General features: G+C 41.9%; 1 protein-coding gene across 9 annotated transcripts in view; it reads left to right on the forward strand.

Annotated features, from left to right (window-relative positions):
* The window catches only part of LOC128759527 (leucine-rich repeat-containing protein 49), a 29,617-nt gene extending 11,960 nt beyond the window's left edge, over window positions 1-17,657 (forward strand). For 2 of the 9 annotated variants that reach the window (XM_053866542.1, XM_053866543.1), the window contains exons 9-18: window positions 226-287; window positions 2,203-2,350; window positions 4,806-4,889; window positions 6,347-6,522; window positions 6,827-6,922; window positions 10,867-11,095; window positions 12,122-12,307; window positions 12,474-12,583; window positions 15,251-15,404; window positions 16,878-17,657. In XM_053866542.1, coding sequence (XP_053722517.1) covers window positions 226-287; window positions 2,203-2,350; window positions 4,806-4,889; window positions 6,347-6,522; window positions 6,827-6,922; window positions 10,867-11,095; window positions 12,122-12,307; window positions 12,474-12,583; window positions 15,251-15,404; window positions 16,878-17,093 — 1,461 coding nt within the window. In that variant the 3' untranslated portion in view covers window positions 17,094-17,657. Of the gene's footprint in view, window positions 1-60; window positions 99-225; window positions 288-2,202; window positions 2,351-4,805; window positions 4,890-6,346; window positions 6,523-6,826; window positions 6,923-10,866; window positions 11,096-12,121; window positions 12,308-12,473; window positions 12,584-15,250; window positions 15,405-16,877 lie in introns of those variants that run through there. The other 7 variants (XM_053866547.1, XM_053866548.1, XM_053866551.1 and 4 more) reach the window with 6 other exon arrangements.
* Window positions 17,658-19,787: the final 2,130 nt, after the last annotated feature.

A 19,787-nucleotide genomic window follows, 5' to 3' on the forward strand; every position in this document is an offset into this window, starting at 1 on the left:
CCTCCTCTCCATGTGCAGACGAGGCAGCGTGCTGCATGTGTATGTGTGCATGCGCAGGGTGGATGGGGATGCTGTGTGCTGGAGCCGAGAGCTGCAAGGTGACTGAGGGAATGGAGAGGATTGAAGAGCTCTGACCACAGTGACGATGCCTTGCCCTGCTCTCCAGCATCTTCTCTTCTCACCCCTCTATCTCTCTTTCGTCCCCCTCCCTCTGTTTCTTTCTAGACTGAGGTGGACCGCCTGCCCTCCTTGCAGCGCCTCTTTCTCAGCTGCAATAACATCACCAGGTAAGAGCATGTTCCGATTAACTCCCTCCTGTCCACTTGGGCAGTGGCAGGACAATACCACGTCCCCTCGCTCACCTCTTGGCAGGGCCTGCTCAACAAACAGCAGCAAACACATCTGATCTTAACCTAGTTACTGACACACCGTCATGTCTGAGGAATATAGGAGACAGAACCTTGTGCTCAGAGTATGGATGAATGGAAGGTGTCTTTAATTCATAAATATCATACTCAAATTGCTTGAATCAAAAGCTCTGTATTCAAAATAAACCGTGTGTGTGTCGATATGAGCAAATCACAAATCAAGAAGAAATGCATTTATCTCAGTGCCACGTCCTACCTTTTGAACAAATATGGTCAGATAAGTGACAGAATCTCTATGAACAGAAATAACACTCGACATGAACTCCTTTGATTTTCTAAAAGCTTAAATATTTTGATATACATTCACGTTAAATGAAAGAAAATGACTTAAAATGATACAATCAACAAGGCAAACACATAAAAATACACATTTGTTGAAAATAATCCGATTTTTAAAAAATGTCTTATAATTTTGTAAAATTCATTGCGGTATATTCGAGACTTTGCTGGTGGTGAGAATTTTTTTTGTAACAACCTGATTCAGATCCTGAGACATTTGCACTGTAATGGTAGAACAGCATTGTTTTCTGAGAGTTAGCATTTGCTGGGCTAAAGTGAAGGGGTTAAAGGTGAATAAAGGGGAGAGGGGGTGTTCGTTACACTCCTCGCCCAGACTTGAGTCACCTTGTGGTTTGATAGATCTGACCTGACATCTGCAGCAGGCAATGAACAAGTGTGAGCAGGACTCCTGTCATGGCACTGCTTCAGTTGGAGCTTTATCTCAGACATTGTTGTTTAAAAAGTCACCCTCACACTCAGGTTGTGTGTCCCATGGAGCATCTTCCTGCTGATAGGTGAACACTTCGAGTCTGTTGCTATGTGGAAGGACGGAACACGTACCTCTCGCTGGTGCAATCAGCTGGTCCATCAGCAGATGTTCTGTGGGAACGAGCTTGTATTTTATTTCTGGTGAGTGTGAGCGAAGCAGATGCAAAGCCATGCAGAATTAGCTAATTAAATTAGGACTTGGCAGGTTCACTTCTGGTTTAGGAAACTGAGATTCTGCACATCACCAAAGAAATACTGTTCAAGACGTGTGGTCCGAGTTTTGGAAATGCACCTTTTAGACCTGGTCCAACTTCTTTTATTCTCACCAGAGATTCAACCCAACCTGCCCACCCTGGTGTTCACAAGAGTTAGTGGCAGTTGGTGCACAGAAGTCGCCTTTATTAAATCACAAAAGGAAACCGCAAGGCTGCCCTTAAAACAAGCCTTCAAAACATCTGAGAATTAAATATATCATTTTATTCACTGCATTATTACTTTTCCTTACGCACGTTTGACTTAAAGGTGTCAGTTTGATTCCAAAAGGCAAAGTTTATTTGTGTTTAATGCATTGAACTTAAGTGCCCCTCCCTGGTTTCAGATCAGAGTTGCTCGTGCATCTTCCTTCAGAGTAATTTCCAGGTTTCTTCCGGGGGCAAGTCTTTCAATCCCTTAAAAGAGTGTTCCCCTCTGACTTAGCAACAGCTTTCGGAGGCTGAGTGGATGAGTAGGAAATGATCATACTCGAGACTAGATGAGGAAATCTCAGGCCGACTCAGACGACTCAGAGTAGTCGTTCAATGAGTGGAGTACTTTGATTTGCTGTAATCCTAACTGTGTCCGATGACCTGACCGAGCTTGTGGCTTATTTGGCTCAAGGCTAATGTGTTGTGACTCTGTTGACCAAAGTCAAGGCTCCTAACTTGTTCAAAGTTTTCTTCCAGTTGCACGAGGCGTTATGACACTTTCTCTGTGCACCTTATGTTGATGTGCTTTACTTTTCCTCTAGTTTTGACCAGCTAGCTTTCCTCGGAAAATCACACTCCCTTTCTGAGCTCACCCTGGATGGGAATCCTGTAGCCCTGGAGACATGGTACAAGCAGGCCGTCCTGCGCTGTGTGCTTCATCTGAAACAGCTGGACATGAAGCGCATCACAGTAAGTCCTCTTCACTTTGATGGTGATTAGTTCATGTACTTCAAGAGATCAAGATTAATAAGTCAAATACAGACAAAAAATATGACGCCAGTCAAGCGACACAGGTTTGTTGCGTATTAACTTCCTTTCTAGGAGAACATTTTTCAGTCTCAAATTCCATGTGCATTAAATTAAACAATGCAGTGTTCGAGACAAAAAAGTGCTGTTCTGTGCACTTCATGCAGTAGAGAGTTCGCCCACACTGGAGCACTTCCACTATGATGTTTAAAGTTATGTGCACAGATCTGACTGACATTTGACCATTCTACTCTTAAATATTTATTTAATTTGATTCATCTATTAATTAACCCATGCATGTCCATCCTTCCTTCCTTTTTTTATTCCTTTCTTTCTTAGTTTGCATGTCCACTCCTCCCTTTCTTCCTTCCTGCATCTCTCCTTACTTCCTTTTCCCCATCATTCGTTCATCAGTTAGATTGCACGGTTGTTCGTTCCTACTTTTCTTCCTTCCTGCCTTCATTCCGTCTTTCCTTTTTCCCATCCTTCCGCAGTTAGTCTGTTTATTTGTTTGTTCCTTCCCTCCTTCCTGCCCCTCTCTCCCTTCCTTTCTTCTTTCCCTTTCCATCCTTCCTTGGTTAGTTTGCTTGTTTGTTTGTTTCTGCCTTCCTTCCTTTTCCCCATCTTGCCTTCATTACTTTGCTTTAGTTTTGTTCGTTCCTGCCTTCAGTCCCTTTTTGCTTCTTTCCTGCCTCTTTCCCTTCCTTCCTGTCTTCTTCCTTCGCCAGTAGTTTGTTCCTTCCTTCCAGTCTTCCTCCTTCCGTCCTTAAATGTTATAAATTGTGCCCTATTAAGCTTGTCTATTTGTTTAAAATGCAAAACAAAATCACGAATGATTTAGGAAAAATGCTACAATTATGATGAATAAGATACATTGTGTTTTGCTGATTTAATGTCTACATTTATTTAATATCAAGCAATAGACGTCCTAAGATTGTTTTAATATAATGTGCTTTCATTAATAAGCCACTTCTATTGGTAAGTTAAAAAGCAGATCCTGTTTATTCACAACATGTTTTGACTAGGACTGATGTTGTGTCACCTTCTGCAGCCAGGAGGCTGTTCATTCATGATTGCTCATGTTATCTTCTGCTGTCAGTGATGAAGGATTGACCATGAAAGATGGAATCTGATCCTTCAGTTGACGTACGTTTATGAATGAAATATGTGTCCTGTTGGCGGAAACTATGAAAACCACCATATGAAAAACGATTTGTACCCACAGAGTCAATTTGCCTGACCATTGTTGGTAGGCATGGGAGGCTTTTTTTCAATTTCATTTATTTATTTTATGTTCTCAAATAATAATAATTAGTGGTGGCACTTGATTAGTTAATTAGATGTTTTATAATTCATTAATAGCTATTAATCTTTTGATAACTTTAAAAAAGAATATAGATTTGATAACAGAATTTTGCTTTGCTGCAAAAAGTTTACATTTTTGTGTTTCTATCCTGAAGTTTTTAACCTAAATCTCAGTGCAATCTCAGTTACTGTCCTTCTGTCACATCGAATGACGCGCATCTGGAAATGGTGTGCTGGAAATGTTCCAGCCAAAGTAAGTAAAAAAAAAAAAACCTCAAAAATATTGGTTTATACTTGTTGAATAACATATTTCACTGCAATGTTTCATATTTGTGTTTGTATTGCTGTCTTTTGAACATATTTTCCTCCCAATATTTGAGGCCTTGGCCTGTTATTCTTCCCGTAATACGGCAGCGTTCACAACACAACACAGGTGGCGTCCTAAATGAGAATGTTCAAATTGACTCGTTGGCGCATCATCTATTACCACGATCTTAAAATCAATGGACTGCGGGAGGTGTTTTATTGCCGCTCCATTTGGATGGATATGCATTTGGATTTCAGAGCACAAAGATGTGGCAGAAATGTCCCACCTTGTGTAATCAATAAGAAATTGACCGACCTGCAGAACAGAACAGAAGCATCATTTCCCATATAACACGCCCATTTCTGAAACGAGAGCTCGATGTTGATAATATCTAATGATCTCTCCAGCAGCACTCGAGCTCCTTGGCTATTTCCGTGTGTGATTTCTGTCTGCTGATCGGATGAAACAGCTTTTTGGGAGTGCAGACAGCAAAATATCCCCTTCGCTCTCAGCTGGCACAATCACATTTGTGTTGGCAGCATTGCATTGTGGGAGAACTGGCTATCCCCAACAGCTGGACTCAGTTGATCCGAACTGAAAATCAGACAGATAATCCTGTGATGCAGCAGGCTGGCTTGATAGTCTGCCACAGCCTCTGCAGCGATGGCTTTCGGGACTGCTCAAAAGCAACACTTGTGCGACCTCTTTTGTGGTTCATTCCTCTATTCAATAATTCAGAACTCCTGAATGGAGACACATACCGATTGCTCCGGCTTTCTCTTTCAGGACGAGGATCGGCGCATGGCTGGCGTACAGGCTCGAAAAGAAGAAGAGAAGAAGAAGGAGAGTCACAAGCAGAACATTCATAAGGTACCGCTATTTAACTGTGTGACTCTACTCTATCTGGATGTAGCCTTACATACTCTCTGTGTTCTTTATCAGTAGGATAATTTAGTTTTACCACATTTAATGGCAGCAGTCGTGAGCAGGCTTATGAATTACACAGTATTTATTTAACTTGTCTCAGATGGTTTGCACCACTGGGACTTTATCTTCTTGCCACTGGGTAGTTGGTATGTCGAGGAGAGAATCTCTCCACACCAAACTCATTAAGTCTGCGTAACCCAACTCCAGCTAATCCTGGGTGTTGTGAAAATGTCATATTGAATGACATATCTAAGAGTTCAGAAGGGCAACGGATTCACCGGTAGTTGACTCACCCCTGTACCTGGGAGTGGTACATTCCACACACTATCATATCCAACCCAGAGATTAGTTGGGAGGAAACAATTGAAGCAGCAGGAAGAAGTTGCTGCCGAGTGAAGGTGCCACACGTGTTGTGCTTGTCTGTCTCTTGCTAGTCCACTGTGGTATTCAGGTAGAGTTATATGTTCGAGTGACAGAGACCTTATCTTTCGCACCTTCACAGCATTTTTATAGTTGAAGACAAGTAGATGGGTTTGAATCTTGAACAGCCAAAAAACCGAGATGTAAGGAGATGATCATCTTGCATAGCTGTTTCGATTGCTAGTGGAGACTTGAAAATATACACATTTCTGCAATTTCAAAGAAGTCTAAATGTTTGGAAGATAAACAGCATACATGTATATATATGCTTTTGTGTTAGTCCATTTGGTTGTGGTTTTCAGTTCTGTTTTTGAAGGATCACAAAAGAAAACGAAGGCAAAAAACAAACAAACATGCTGAACAACGTGGTCTGTTATCCAGTTGCTAGTCAGGATCGTCCATCATTGTCTTGCTTGGCAATGCCTTCCCGACTTCATTCATTCATTTGATTTCCATTGTTTAGTATTGTGTTAGTTTTGTTTAGTTGATTGTATTGTTCTGTGTGTGGCGATACAGCTTCGCATAAAGTCTAGTTTAGCATGGTTCTTACTCCTCCCTTTGTCACGGATTGGTGTACTTCAGAAATGAGAAACACTGCATACTGACTTAGAGTGTAGTTAAATGCTGTTAAATAACTTCAGGCTTTTGGGAATTGTTTAGGTGCTTCTTCTGTCAAGCTAGTGTGCTAGTGTCAAGATCATGTCAAGACCAGAGCATACAGACCAACGGGGGCGAGACCAAGATCGAGACCACACAAAATGTGGATCAAACTAAAAATTTGTTCCAATGATACCATTTCAGTTCTTGATTTATTCTGAAGAAAAAAAACTACTGCTTCATTTGCTGTGATGAATAAATGTGTGCATCTATATGACTACTAGACTTATGTGTGTGTATTCTGTACTCGGTTTGGTCCTTGTCTTGGTCATCTCTTACTGACTGACTCTAATATGTGACTTTTTTTTTTACCATCCAATCAGGAGAAGCGACGTCTAGCGATTCGTAATGCGGCCCAGCTGTGGGAGGGAGTCCGAACCTGCTTGGAGCTGCCATCAACAAACGGTGCTAAAGAGGAAGCCAGTCCAGACAACAGCCCTGCTCACAGCCCCAACCAGAGCAACGGTCTCACCCAGGACCCTTCCCCTGAAGAGCCCAGGTGCTGCCGCTTCTCCAAGTGTATCTGTGTAATATTAATAAAGCAGCACGACTTTGACACATTAAGGCATTTTCAAGTCGTGTTCTTTTTTAATCTTCCTGTGTGCTACACTTTCATTCTTGTGGCGAATCCGCTGTGATCCATTAGAGGCCACATATCTATTTAAGGGGGAGGAAACCAGAAATATGCACAGAAGGTCTTGTAGGACTTGATTGATGGTTATTATTTACAACGAATCACTCGACAGCTGCATAATTTTAGACTGAAACAAAAAAATATGATCGATTGTGTTTCCATTGAACAGACGGGTGAGCCCAGGCTCTGGACCGGACCGACCCACGGGGGGAACTGAGACCCGACTTCGCACCAACAGCCGCCCAAACAGCCCGAGGGATCCAAAGTAAGTCAAAACTAATCTGTGACAGATGAACCATGCATGCTCACAGAATCACGCTGACAGATCTCCCATTAGTTTCAGTTGGGCCCGACCAAAGTCGAGCGTGAAATCTCCTTTCATCTTCGTGAAAGTCATCAATATCTATCTGTTAGTTCTGGTTAGCTAAGTCTCACCGCACCACGGAGGAACATTGTCATCTTTCACGCTCTAGAGTTGACAGAAGCTGATGCATCAGGGCTTTGACTCAGTATTTCCAGTGGCTCTTCAACATTTACTTGGAAGTGTTTAATGATTATTTCATCTGAGTCTTTGCAAACCTGTGATGTTCATGCAAATCCGTATGGTGCAGCAGTTAAGTGTTACAAATGTGTACCCTGAACAAGTTTGCTCAGCCTGTTCCTCCTCAGTATATATTGTATTCCCAGGCATGTGCCTAAAGAAGATGGAATTTCCTCTTATATCTCCCTCACCCTAAAAAGATGATTTTTCAGTACAGAAGTTGCAGGAAAAAATTGTTCCTTTTATTTTAATTGGGCTCTTCAGCTCAAAATTGCTGGTGAAAAAGTCCCTTTCGCAGGTGCACTTCTGTACGTCCATGTGCTTCTATTCATATACTATCATGTTCCTCTGAGTTTCAATGCACATGAAGAGTCATCCATCAGCATACGATTTGTTGAAAGGTTATGCTGCCTACACCGTCCAGTCAAGTCAACCTCACAAAGCCGTTCAAATACAAGGATCATTACATCACCCGCCTCCGTGGAGAATGTGAGTGGTAGATAATGGATCAACTGCTCTTATCTCTGAGGCCTGTGATTCAACACTCCGACCAAACTATTGTGTGATTTCACATATCAGCTGCGAGGATATGTCAGTTCCCGAATGTACTGGGAGTAGGTGGAGGTATGTCCTGCAGCGTCAGGCACATCTGGATCCATTCCATAGGATAGAGGGCGTTGATGGACGTTTTTCCCTGTATGGACTGGAGTTGGACTCTTAAACTTCCAGCAGGAAAATGTGTAATAATTGAATTGAATTTCCACCACTTAGTCTAAACAGTTCCCGTAGTAAACGGAGCGTATGACACACCTTCTGATGATGTCACAGTTCACCAACCCAAACCAACTTTTTTTGGTTTCAAACCATCTTTTCAGGCTCAGAAACTGTTCTTTTTTCTGTTTGTACATGTTGACTGCGTATGAGAACCAGAACTGGCACGCAGCTGTGTTGGTGTGAAAGGCCTCAGTGGTGTCGTCCAAGACTAAACACTTAACTCAGTCACTAGGAGACATTTGATGTGTGCACAGAGATATCCATACGGTGATGAGATGTACATAGGAGAGCAAGGAATAAACTGGGTCAGCCCCAAGTCTGGTGCTGGAATCATATGGTAGGGACTTCTGCTTGAAACGGTGACCGAATAATAGAGCAATTGCCTCTTGCCGTTGCATTGCTGTCTCTGGCATATCACAATAACAAGCAAAGAAACAATGCGAAAATGCAAAATAAAACAGCAGAACTGTAACAAATGACCTGGTGCCAATGGGAAAAAAATTGCCTCATCTGAACTTGCACCTGGACCACCATCACAAAACACAAAGCTCACACTTATGGATCACAATGAAATGCAAGTGCGTTAGTGCGCCACCGTCCCATGTCGTTATAGTTTACATTCTTTCTTGTTTTTTAACCAGAAATTCACACCCGAGAGAGAATAAAAAATGAGTGGAATCAAACAGCTTTGTCACGGCGACACTCAACTCACAAAGATGCACTGAAATACCAGCGATATCTAAACCTCATTACTGACACTTCCACACTGCATTTAAGCAGTCAGAGACATGTGTATGATCTAAGCTGCGTCTTCAGAGGGATTAAGTTGTTGAGAGATGACAGATGTCCTTTCTCCAACTCCTCATGGATTACGCCAGATAGCTCTTATTGAATTAGATTGAGCGAGTAATCGGCCAGAGCAGGATCCATGTAATTGTGAGGGATTCTTCCCTGACTCTTCTTCTCCCTGCTGCGTTTCCTCCTGCAGTGATAGCAGCTGAGTTCATGTCATGGTGGGATTCAGGGACACCTGGCATCCTTTCAGATGAGATTACAGGGGAACAATACGTGACAAAGTGGGGAGAGTTAGAGTCATTTTCCATCCATGCACTCTTAACATCGTACTGTTAAGCCTCCAGCTCTTTCTGAGGGAGCTGCTTTTCTAATTAAACTTTTGTTCTGGTTCTGGCACCGGACCAATCACCTGCTTCTCACCGCAGAACAAATCAGTGAACCAGTCTTGAAGCCAAATAATCATCAGCATCACATTTTAAACAAGGAAACAGATGTTTTTCATCCCTTACATATTTCCACTTACATGCAGGTCTGTGTGCAGGATTTGGTCTGAGTTTATGACTGATGCACAATCACTCAAAATACTTTTTCGACATTTGTGGATGTTGTTGTACTGTACAATAAACAATGTTCTTTTTCCTTCAGCTTATCAATGGAATTTATAGGTTGATGTTATTTTGATGATACTGTGGGGTTCAATTTGGAACAGAGGTTCAGAGTCACAGCAAGTGAGTCTCCTCCTCCCTCACCTATCTGGGTCATCCTCCCCAGTCACACCTCTACTTTTTTATTGACCTTTGTTACTCCATCCAAGAACCTCATTGTTGTCTGTGTCTTTTTTTTTTCTGGTGAAGACAGTTAAACCTACCTGTCCCCAAACTTCTCATGAGCTGTCACTCTATTTCAAATATGGAAAACAATAAATGGAGGAGTGAAGAAGGGACGTCAGTGCCACGAAGAAGACAAGCGAGTCAGAAATCCTGACTAACAAAGTTCAAAGGTCATTCCTACTGCGGTACACGTAGTGGACAACTGAACAATGTAGTATATTAATTATCCAGCCTTCCATCTGCTTCTTGCTTCAATGATAACAAAGCAAGGCTGAAGAAATAGTGTGGTAAAGGGTTTGTCTGAAAGGTTTAAAGAAGTAGGGCTGACCTTTGTACTTTGCTGTGGTTGTCAGGGTCATCCTGTACTGTCTTGTTTGTGTACGGTGTGTGTACTAATTCATTCCGTTATTTAGTCTTTCATACTTTTGATACAATATAAATATATATATATCTATATATATATATAGATATATATATATATAGATATATATATATATATGCATATATATATACTAACTTATTTTTTAATTTTGTTTTACTGCAGCAAATAGTTCACTGATCACTGCAGCACCCTGAAGCACCAAATTTTCGTGCAGATTCTACTCAAAATGCAATATTAAAATGCCATGAATCACTATTCAATCATTCATGATCATTAAAGAAATGTAACCTGACTGTTTCCCCCCAGACGGTCATCTGCAGGCCATCAGACTCTGCTGGCAGCAAATAAAGAACGATTCAAAAAGATTCAGTTACCGATGCACCTTCTCTATTGTTTCTCAAAGTGAATACCCGCTTGTGCTATTTTCATCTGAGCTTTTAACCCCCGATCCATAATTGACAGTAACTGGTCCCTGCAAGACTCTTGGGCTGGAGTCTGACTATCAAAGGATTAGTGTCTGCTCTGCTTCAAGATTTGGGCGGTGTGAAACCTAAACAGAGCAATGAGTTTTTCTGGCTCCCTCAAATCTAAATGATCAGCGATGTGTTGCGTGCAGCCAAGGACATCTGATGCGCTGTTATCGTGAAAACACGTCATCAGAGCAAGAAATTGAGGCATGGCTGAAGAGATAATATCTACTCTTCTTCGCCTATAAAAATTCTTGTGAGACGTGTAAACAGTTCGCCAGTTGCGGATGGATAACAATCTGGTAATAAACATCAGCAAGACTGTTTAGCACAATGCTTGATTTATTAGACAACATAGTTCTTGACAAAAAGAGGTGTCAGACATAGTGAATTTACAAGTTGTGTTTTTGTGTTCTGCAGACTTGTGGAGACGGGAAGTGTCCAGAGTTTGTCACTGTCTGAGAGTCACCTGGCAGAGCTGGATGGAGACACCCTGCGTTTGTTTGGACCTGGTGCTCTGGAGGCCCTGGAGAGAGGCTGGGGAGCTCAGACTGCCGGTGCCGTCACTGTCATCACCTTCCGCTACATCAACTATGATTCCATTGTACCTCTGCTCCCTAGAATAAGGGTCAAATTCCCCAATCTATCGGTGAGGATGGTTACTGCACATTGATGTTTAATGTCTGTGTGTTGGAAATGTAATGGAAAGTACGAGTCCAAAAATCTAAGTAGTGATGGCAGTGCCACGCGGTACGCAAACAAAAGGTCATCTGCACTTCCTCAAAATTGCTGTTTACTCCTTGCTTTAATGCTAAAATATATTGTTGTTGACATTCGCGTACTAATGCAGATAATGATAAACCATAGCCGGGGGAGCTGTTTACACTGAGTGGTCTGGGTCGATTTCTGTTGGGCGGTCGAGTAACGGGTCCCTTTTCCACTGGTCCGTCTTCAAATGATAGGTTTCTGCTTTGGTTTAACACAGACGGTATTGATGATGTTTCCAGTACTTCACAGATTTTTTCATAGTAATGCACTGCAGTAGCAAAAGCTTCTGCTCGCTCATGTTTCCTGCTTTGTCAGTGGACCACAGCGCACTGTGAAAACACTTAATTTTGACAAGTTTCTGTATGTACTCTCAGATTAATATTTGTCCAGCCTGTCTGCATTAAGTCGCAAACAAAAACCATCCGATGTCAGAGCGTACTACGTATCAGACTCCAACTGCACATGTGAGTGACCGGATCTAAAGAAACCCATCCATTATCTTCTCTGACAAGCACAAGAAGTGCTCACGTCTTGTCATTTGGCTTTTTGGCTCCCTTTGTCCCAAGAACTTGTGGGTTTTGCTATGCCTGCGAACACACCCGGACCTCTCGGTGGAAACATCCTGCAAATTGCTGGAGAACACTGACATAGTGGTACTGTAGTTGTTGGTGCTAATGAGTTTGCCATATCTGCTTCATTCTTCAGCTAATTTTTATAGTTTTTATATTCTGGAATCATACAAGTCCAAGTGGATCCCCTCCCTGTGACCAATAGCCTACAACAAAGGCTATAGTATAGTATATTTAGTCATCACTGCGTACTAAATAGTGATGTGCGATGCCTTTGAAGGCCATTGTCTCTGTTGATGATTGTTGATGATTAATAACCACATAATTTGTGTCGGCAGCACATGATTTTCTTGGAAACCAACATCAGTCGCCTGCCACAGTTGGCCGCGTTGGCTCAGGTGAGGCGTCTGGACCAGCTAACCATCCACCCAGAAGGCAACCCTGTGGTTGGCCTGTCTCTCTGGCGCTCTTTCGTCATCTACCGTCTCCATCACTTCAACCTCCAGAGGATCAACGGCCAGGAGGTGAGCCATCCATCAGTACAGAACTACTACTACTACTGAGTCTCAGACAGTGGAAGAACCATCAACTCCTGACGCTCCAGAGCAGACTTAAACCTCTATATCTGTGCTACATGTTTTCTTTCTGTCACTGTTAGTGTGTACATGTGTGTCTCTATATTGACTCTAGGTCACCATGAATGACGTGATCGCTGCCGAGCGTGTGTTTGGGACGCTAGGGTACATCGCCGCTACCGAGACTCCACGATGTCGACTCCTCCTGCTGCTGGAGGAGTCAAGGTGAGTCAGGCTTCTGAAGCTTTACCTAATGAGCGCTTTAAGTGTTCTTTACACTCCGTCGTTTCCTTAATGTGTGTAGGTTTGAGTTACAGCCTGTCAAAGTATATGCTACAGGTACATGCATGTCTGACAGTAGCGAGTGTGGGTGCGTGATTGTGTGCATGTGTGTGCTTGCTCTCAAGACAGGCTGGCACTGCGGAACTCAGGGAATTAGACTGTGTCTCAGGCTATGGGTGGGTATTTGGCACTTGGACACAAACATTCCTGACTCTCTCACCAAGCCTCTTCAGGTCCGCCACTTAAGGCCAGTCAAACTCACTCTTACCTACTAACAGCAGCGGGAACTGTTTCTCACTGGCCATTGATAAAGACAGCTGTGTTAACATGACTCTTGTTGTTCACCAGTGTCATTTTGCGCATGCTTTTATCAGAATTTAGGACTTGTACATTTAAAAATTGATCAAATCAGATTATAAGAGGATGGAATGGTTATACTACGAAAAAGTGAAGGAGATGTTCATTGCTTTGTATGTATTTATATAAGCTACTGTGCAGATTGAAGAAGCTACAGTTGACACAAATTAAGAATAATTTCTGTTTAAAAATAAAACACTATTGGATCTTCTTGCCTGGGTGACAGTCCGATTGAAGGCCCATTTATGCTCAAAGTTATGTATGAATCCGGATGGACCCTTTTGTCCATGCTCTGCATTCATTTCCTCCATATTTCTGCATGTTTCCACAAAGCTTATGGATACGGGCCAAATGGAGCAGTACCGCCGGAAACCGTGTGCGACATGAAGACGACGTAACAATGGCGGAAATTCTCCGTCCTAGAGTTGCTATATATAACGGCCTCACTCGCTCCGTTTTCCTCTTTTAGGCAAGAGTTATATTATCAATACTGTACTTCTACCACAGCTGCCATGAGTTTGTCGTTGACATAAACTTTTGACTCTGGGGTGTGCCCCATATTGGTGAACAGTAATACCAACATAAAAAAGGCATGGAAGCGAAACGAACGGATACAATTTCATTCATAACATAAAATAAAATGTTGTTTTGTGAGGCTCATCCCCATTTCATCCAGCTCAAAGCCATTTCATGGTCCACCGTTGCAGCAGAAGTAAACAAACTCTTAAAAAGTCGTGTGTGTCTAACCTGATGTGCAGTACATGTGTTCCTCGGTGAACACATTACAAAACTTGATATCAGCTGTGTTTTGTCACTCGCCTCGAAGCTGATCTGCAGATGTGTGTCTCCACTTGCTCACCCGAAGATCAGAGGATGTGATTTGTTGGCTTAAGGACACACCATTAACACCAGGCTACATGGTTGCTAGGTTAGTCAGGACACACGTCGGTGATCAAAAGCGTCACGCTGTGCTTCAGATACTTGATATCTTTCATCCTTTCAGAATGAAGAAAACAGAGTCTCCTGAATATTTCATTTGATTCAGTAACTTGCTAGTTTAGTCTGCTGAAGGAAGCACGTTGACGATGATGACAGACTCAGTCAATGTAAAGTACTGCTCATGTTAAGAATTAAATCGTTTACCCTGGAATGGTTTCTCAAAGTTTACTCTAAACAACAACGCAATTACTGATTATCAACAGTAAATAAGCAAGTAATTATCATATTAATAGTATGTGTTCCCTAAAGTGTAACCAAAAAAAGACATTTTTCAAATTTAACAATTGTAGTAACTGTTTGTAGCTGAAGAAACTATTTAAGATTTTCGACCAGGTTAAAAACATAAAATAATTTCTCATTATTGTATTATTATGAGTTGTGCAAGAAGTAGTTGGAGGAGTAGGGGTAGTGTAAGTAATAGTAGGAGGAGAATTAGTTGCAGTCGTAGTAGTAGTACTATTGGGATCAGTACAGGGAATAAAAGCAGTACAGTAGAGTCATAGCAGTAGTAGTTTGTGGTTTCCTTTGAAGCGACCTTTAAAGACTTGTGTACACTACTGTACTAAAGTAAAGAACTCAAATGAAAGTATATGGTCTCAAAGAAATGTTTGAAAACATATAAAGCATGAAAAAAGGCACTCGCTTGCTGCCTAATGGAATGTTTCGCCTCTGGCCAGTTTTGATAAGTTGTGTGTCTCACCGTCCGCCTATGGAACATGTCGGTGCAGCAGTGATTCACAGCAGATTTAAACTGATAACGTTTAATGAGTTCACATCCCTAAAATGTCTTATTGCCATTTAAAGCGTCGACATCCTGCCGTGGAGTGCTAATGACTGACATGAGAACATTGACATTTGTGGGAAGAATTAAGGATTTGTAATGTTTCATTTGATGCCAGTTCCTTGCCAACATCTTCTCGAATCATATCCGGTGTTTGAGGGGAATTTGCTGCTGCTCACTGTGACTGTGGGAAACTCCTTTTTTTAGAGTACAACTTTTGAATAAACTCTTTAATTTCCCAGCATAAATCAGATTATCCTCCCACTCCCACAGAGGCTGCGACCCACCAAGTAAGCCTGTCTACTGCCTTTCAAATCTCTTAAATGGTTTGACTCATGTTGAAAAGTGATCTGTACAAAGTGCAGAAAGAAGGAGGTCACATTACAGACCCTCATGACCTCCGATGTCCTGAGTTGTTGTCGCCATGTCTCTTAACTCCTCGCATTGATCTGTTCTCCCTTTTCACCCTGAAGGAAGCGACAGCTACAATTCCTCTTGGAGGGGCGTGGACGGCGGCCTGGGCTGAGTCCAGAGGAGCTACGGGACAATGGGAAGCTCCTGGGAGACGGACTGAGCCGAGCTCTCTTCAACTACCCGAGTCGAGACTGTAGCACAGACAGTCCAGAGGTTAGCCGCACAGCCGTCTTCGGCAGCTCTCATTTCAGATGTTTAGATGGGGATTTGTTTTTTGAGAGTCACCTCATCTAGAACATGAGACCATCAGATCAGATACGACCGGCGTGGAATGTGAAACTGATACGACCGTCAATGCAAACAGCCCCTTTCATTCATTGTCAATGGAGCGATTTGGGGCTTACCTTTAAAAAAACGTCACGACAACAGGAGGCTGTACTTAGTCCACCAATGCAGAAGAGATCATCTAAACTTATTTCATCATTCATGCTAAAAGAAAGAGTAAACAAAGAAGAAAGTGAGAAAAGAAAATGACAATCATGATGCAAAATAGGTTTCAGACTATTATCACTCTTAAAATATAGCATTAATTAAAGTAGTCTTTCCATATTTTTAACATGTTTTTATTCATAATTGTGTTTCCAAAGGTTTGACAGAAAAAAAAGACTCTCCACAAGTGTGAGTACAAGTACAAGTATGCTGACAGAACCAGGGAGTACACACTGAGATATGGATTCAAATAAATGAGTGACTGTCGTCACTAGTTCTCAAATGTAATTTTGTTGTTACTACTTGTGGTGCAAATGACATTATGTCACTATTCCATTCCATTGATATTTGTAGCAAGAAAAACTTTGACTTATATTATTGCCCGGCATGTATTTTATCGATATACTTAGGGTTTACAATATTCTGAATACAATAAGGTCAATCGGACAGCAGGTGGCAGTAGCTATACGACGTTCATATAGCACAATGTAGACGTGCAGAAGAGGCCCAAACATGTTGGTAAATCCACATTTGGTAGATGATTGGAACATGAATAATTGCAGTGATTCGATTTTAAGCAGTGTCGGTCACGTGACCGGGTGTGATATCTGCTTGAGGCCAGGGGGGATTTTACATTTTTAAATTGGGAAAAGGAACAATATATGTGGCCACATTTAGTGACAGTCTGAGATCATTTAGCAGCAGGGTATCAGCTATGTATTCAGTCCGGTTTAACGATAACTTGACTTTAAGTTCTTGACCCATTATTATAAAGTTCCTTGCTCAATACATTGGAAGATGTCGACATAGTTCCGATAGAAGTGTTTTAAACATGTGCGCCCCTCTCCCTCTTCCAGTGCCCTCTTTGTTTACCATGTCCCATCTGTCCCTGTCCTCATTTTCATTCGCCCACAGTCATAGATTAGCAGATGAGTCAGCAGAAAGTCGCTTGCAGGCTTATTAATTAAGAATTAAAAATGGGTTGACTGAAAGATGGAGTCAGACAGACAGAGGTCAAATAAAGGTCTTCAAAATAGAAAGGAAAGTTGGTTTGTTGTTTGAGGCAGAAACCTTTGCTTCAGTTGCAACTCATTTGAGTGACGCTGTGATGCAAGGCGTTATCTGTGATGGCAGAAATATAGAATGAGCTGGAAGCAGCGGCGTGTTAGACAATGATGGTCACGTCTTTCTCCGCAGGAGGGCTCAGTCGAGGCGTCAGAACGCGCTGCCATGGTGCAGCAGTACCTCCAGGAGTTGGTCCAAAGGGCATCAGACACAAATCTCAAGGGCGAGGCTCTTCACGACCTCTGGCCTTCCATGTTTGCCGAGATGGTGAAGGACTGTGTGCTGGAGATGAGAGACAGAGCCGCCTTCCGCCAAGCCAGCCTTGCCAAGATCTCTGAGACCAAGTGATGAGGACCAAAGGTTTTCTCGAAGACCTTCTACACACACAGACACTCTTTCCCACCGTTGCCACTACACTCGTGTGAACATTAACAACACACCATCATCTTTAAACAGCATTTTTATTTATCTTTGGCAAAGAATTGCGTCTCTCCCAAACGTCAGGGAAGCGCTCTCCAAAGACGGACGGAAACAAGATGTCTGTGGAAAGCCTGACCAAGCCGGCGTCAAGTTCGAATGTAGAGTCTCACTAGTCCTCAGAGCCGTCACACTTGATGAAGGTCAGAGCTAACAGTGTATTGTTGACCCTGTGGGGCTTCCATTGCACTTTAAAACAAAACAACACTCTTTACAATCTTCAGCTAGGAATGACCATGATGGCTTTTTGTTTCAGACTTGAATGACTTTCCTGTGTCTTAAATCTTGATTGATGCATTGTTCTCTTTCACCGTAACAACAAGGACCTTTCTCGGTTTAACACAGATTTTCTGTATTATACTTAGTATTAAAATATTCTGTATTAACACACAGCATCTGTGCGTTCTTGTCTTTTCTAGAAATGTCTCCCAGCTCTATCAGTGTGAGGCGTGGAACGTGATTGACGAGACCTGTAGATTTATATACGTAGCTGCGAGCACTCCGCCTGCCACACGAGCAAATCACGTGTCTCAAGAGCTTCAGGTTTACTGAGCACATTTCCGGTTATTTCCTCGAAGATCATCACCACCTCATGTGCTACTGGTCTCCTGTGAGAGGTGTGTGTGAGTATGATCTGCCCTGTTGAGTGTTTGGAGGTCAGGAAATCACTGAGCGTCCTCTGGGTGGTGTGAACTCTGCGTGGAATGTCCCTGAAGGCGTAAAAGCTTCTCCGTATCCTCCCCACCTGTTGCTGATCTCCTCACTAAAACCATCCCGCTGTGAACTTTTTAACCCTCATTTAATCAGGCTTCACAGGAGAGAGTCTTGGAGGAGGACGGGGAGTCACACGTGGACATCAACGGAGTCAAATTTAAAGGGCTGTTAACACGGTTAGATGAGGTTTAAGTGAATAATGGCTGTGCACTAATTGGGAAATCTTATTTCCTGAGTGGAAATTCATGCCAGCGTTTCCAACAGGGATACACCGCACACACATGGGAACGGCTACACTTTAAATACATTAGCATACGCAATCGATAGCCAAGCAAACTAGCAGTGTTCTGGCAACTTTTTCTTTATCATTATCATTGTTTTTTTTAATGAAAATAACATGTCAGGTGGTAGTTTCATATTCTTTAGGTATTTTTTACCTTCACCACCTCAGTGAACTTTGACTTCATGGTCAAAATGAATGGCTGAATTACTTTACAACTGTACATTTCATATATGACTGTGGCGTCCCACCAAGTAAGGACAAGAAGATATTGCCTTTGGTCCAGCCACGACATACAACCCTGAAGAAAAGGTAAAAGGGTTGTTCATCTGGAACAGCAGTTCGAAAACACAACTTTAATTGGTGACTCCTTCACCTATGAGGGACTTAAAAACTTTGGGGTTAAAGGCAAATGAGGGCAACGGGGGCGAGGAGATCAGGATGGGCTCCCCTGCTGGGATGTGTACGCTAACATGTCACTGTAGCACAGCTAAATGGAGTCGTTGTTTTGAAGATGTTAAGCAAGTCACATTTATTCTATTGAACTCTATCAAGATTTTAAAATGCATACATTTACTCTGGATATGAAAAGATTGAAATGAACATGGTTTAAAAAAAAGCAAGATGATTATGAAAGCATTATATTTTCAACTAGTGATACACATTTTTTAAATTTAATGTATTGCTTTTTAAACTAATTATTCATCTATTAAGATATTAGCCTGTAATTAATTATGAAATACTATTTTGCCCAGGAATGTTCACAATAGTTCACTGTAAACAACACCATAATTACTGATTATAATCAATGAATGAGCCAGCTATTAGCCTATTAATAGTTAATATGTGTTCCACAATTTAAAAGAGTTTTGATGTGTCCTCTTTCATTTTCTTTATCCTTTATTTATCTTTCCTCATTTTTGGGACTTTTAGTGCACTTCACTTTGTTAGCTAAATCAACTATTAAAATCACCTGCCTGAATAAAGAAAAGAAGAATCAAAGCTTGTGTTTGGTAGAATTGTCGAGAGGCTCGCCATTATTTTAGTAAATATTTCATATTAATTCCGAACTTCAGGCTTTAAATTACAGCGTGTTTATCGGCCAATTTCCATGTACTTTTTGAGATATGAATGCAATTGATTCAGTCCGTTAAAACAACTTTTAGAGTGCTGTCAGCGCTTCCAACTGCAAGGCCAATGCAGACTATTGTTTCCACTTTTAATGGGTTCTGACCAGTGCAACTATTTCTTCTCCATCCAAGCTGCAAAAGGTGAGTTGCACGATAATGTTTTGTGTCCTGGGGAGGTATTTGACTGCTACCAAGAGTTATAAAATCCAGGCCAATTATTGACAGGCTATTGACAGCCATCAATTGTAACTGTGTGTATATATGGACAGTGAGAGGAACCTCAGAAAGCACCTGAACATCTACACAAAAGAGGTTCACTCAGTTGCCTCAAACTGGATCGATCACATGACCTTCACACACACAACAATACCTCGACCCCTGTCCAAATCATGAAAACTTTGTTTGTTGTGCAACTGTTGACAATAAAAATATATTTTAAAA

Source organism: Synchiropus splendidus, chromosome 5, assembly GCF_027744825.2.
Source record: "Synchiropus splendidus isolate RoL2022-P1 chromosome 5, RoL_Sspl_1.0, whole genome shotgun sequence".
In the NCBI taxonomy this organism is placed as follows: domain Eukaryota; kingdom Metazoa; phylum Chordata; class Actinopteri; order Syngnathiformes; family Callionymidae; genus Synchiropus; species Synchiropus splendidus.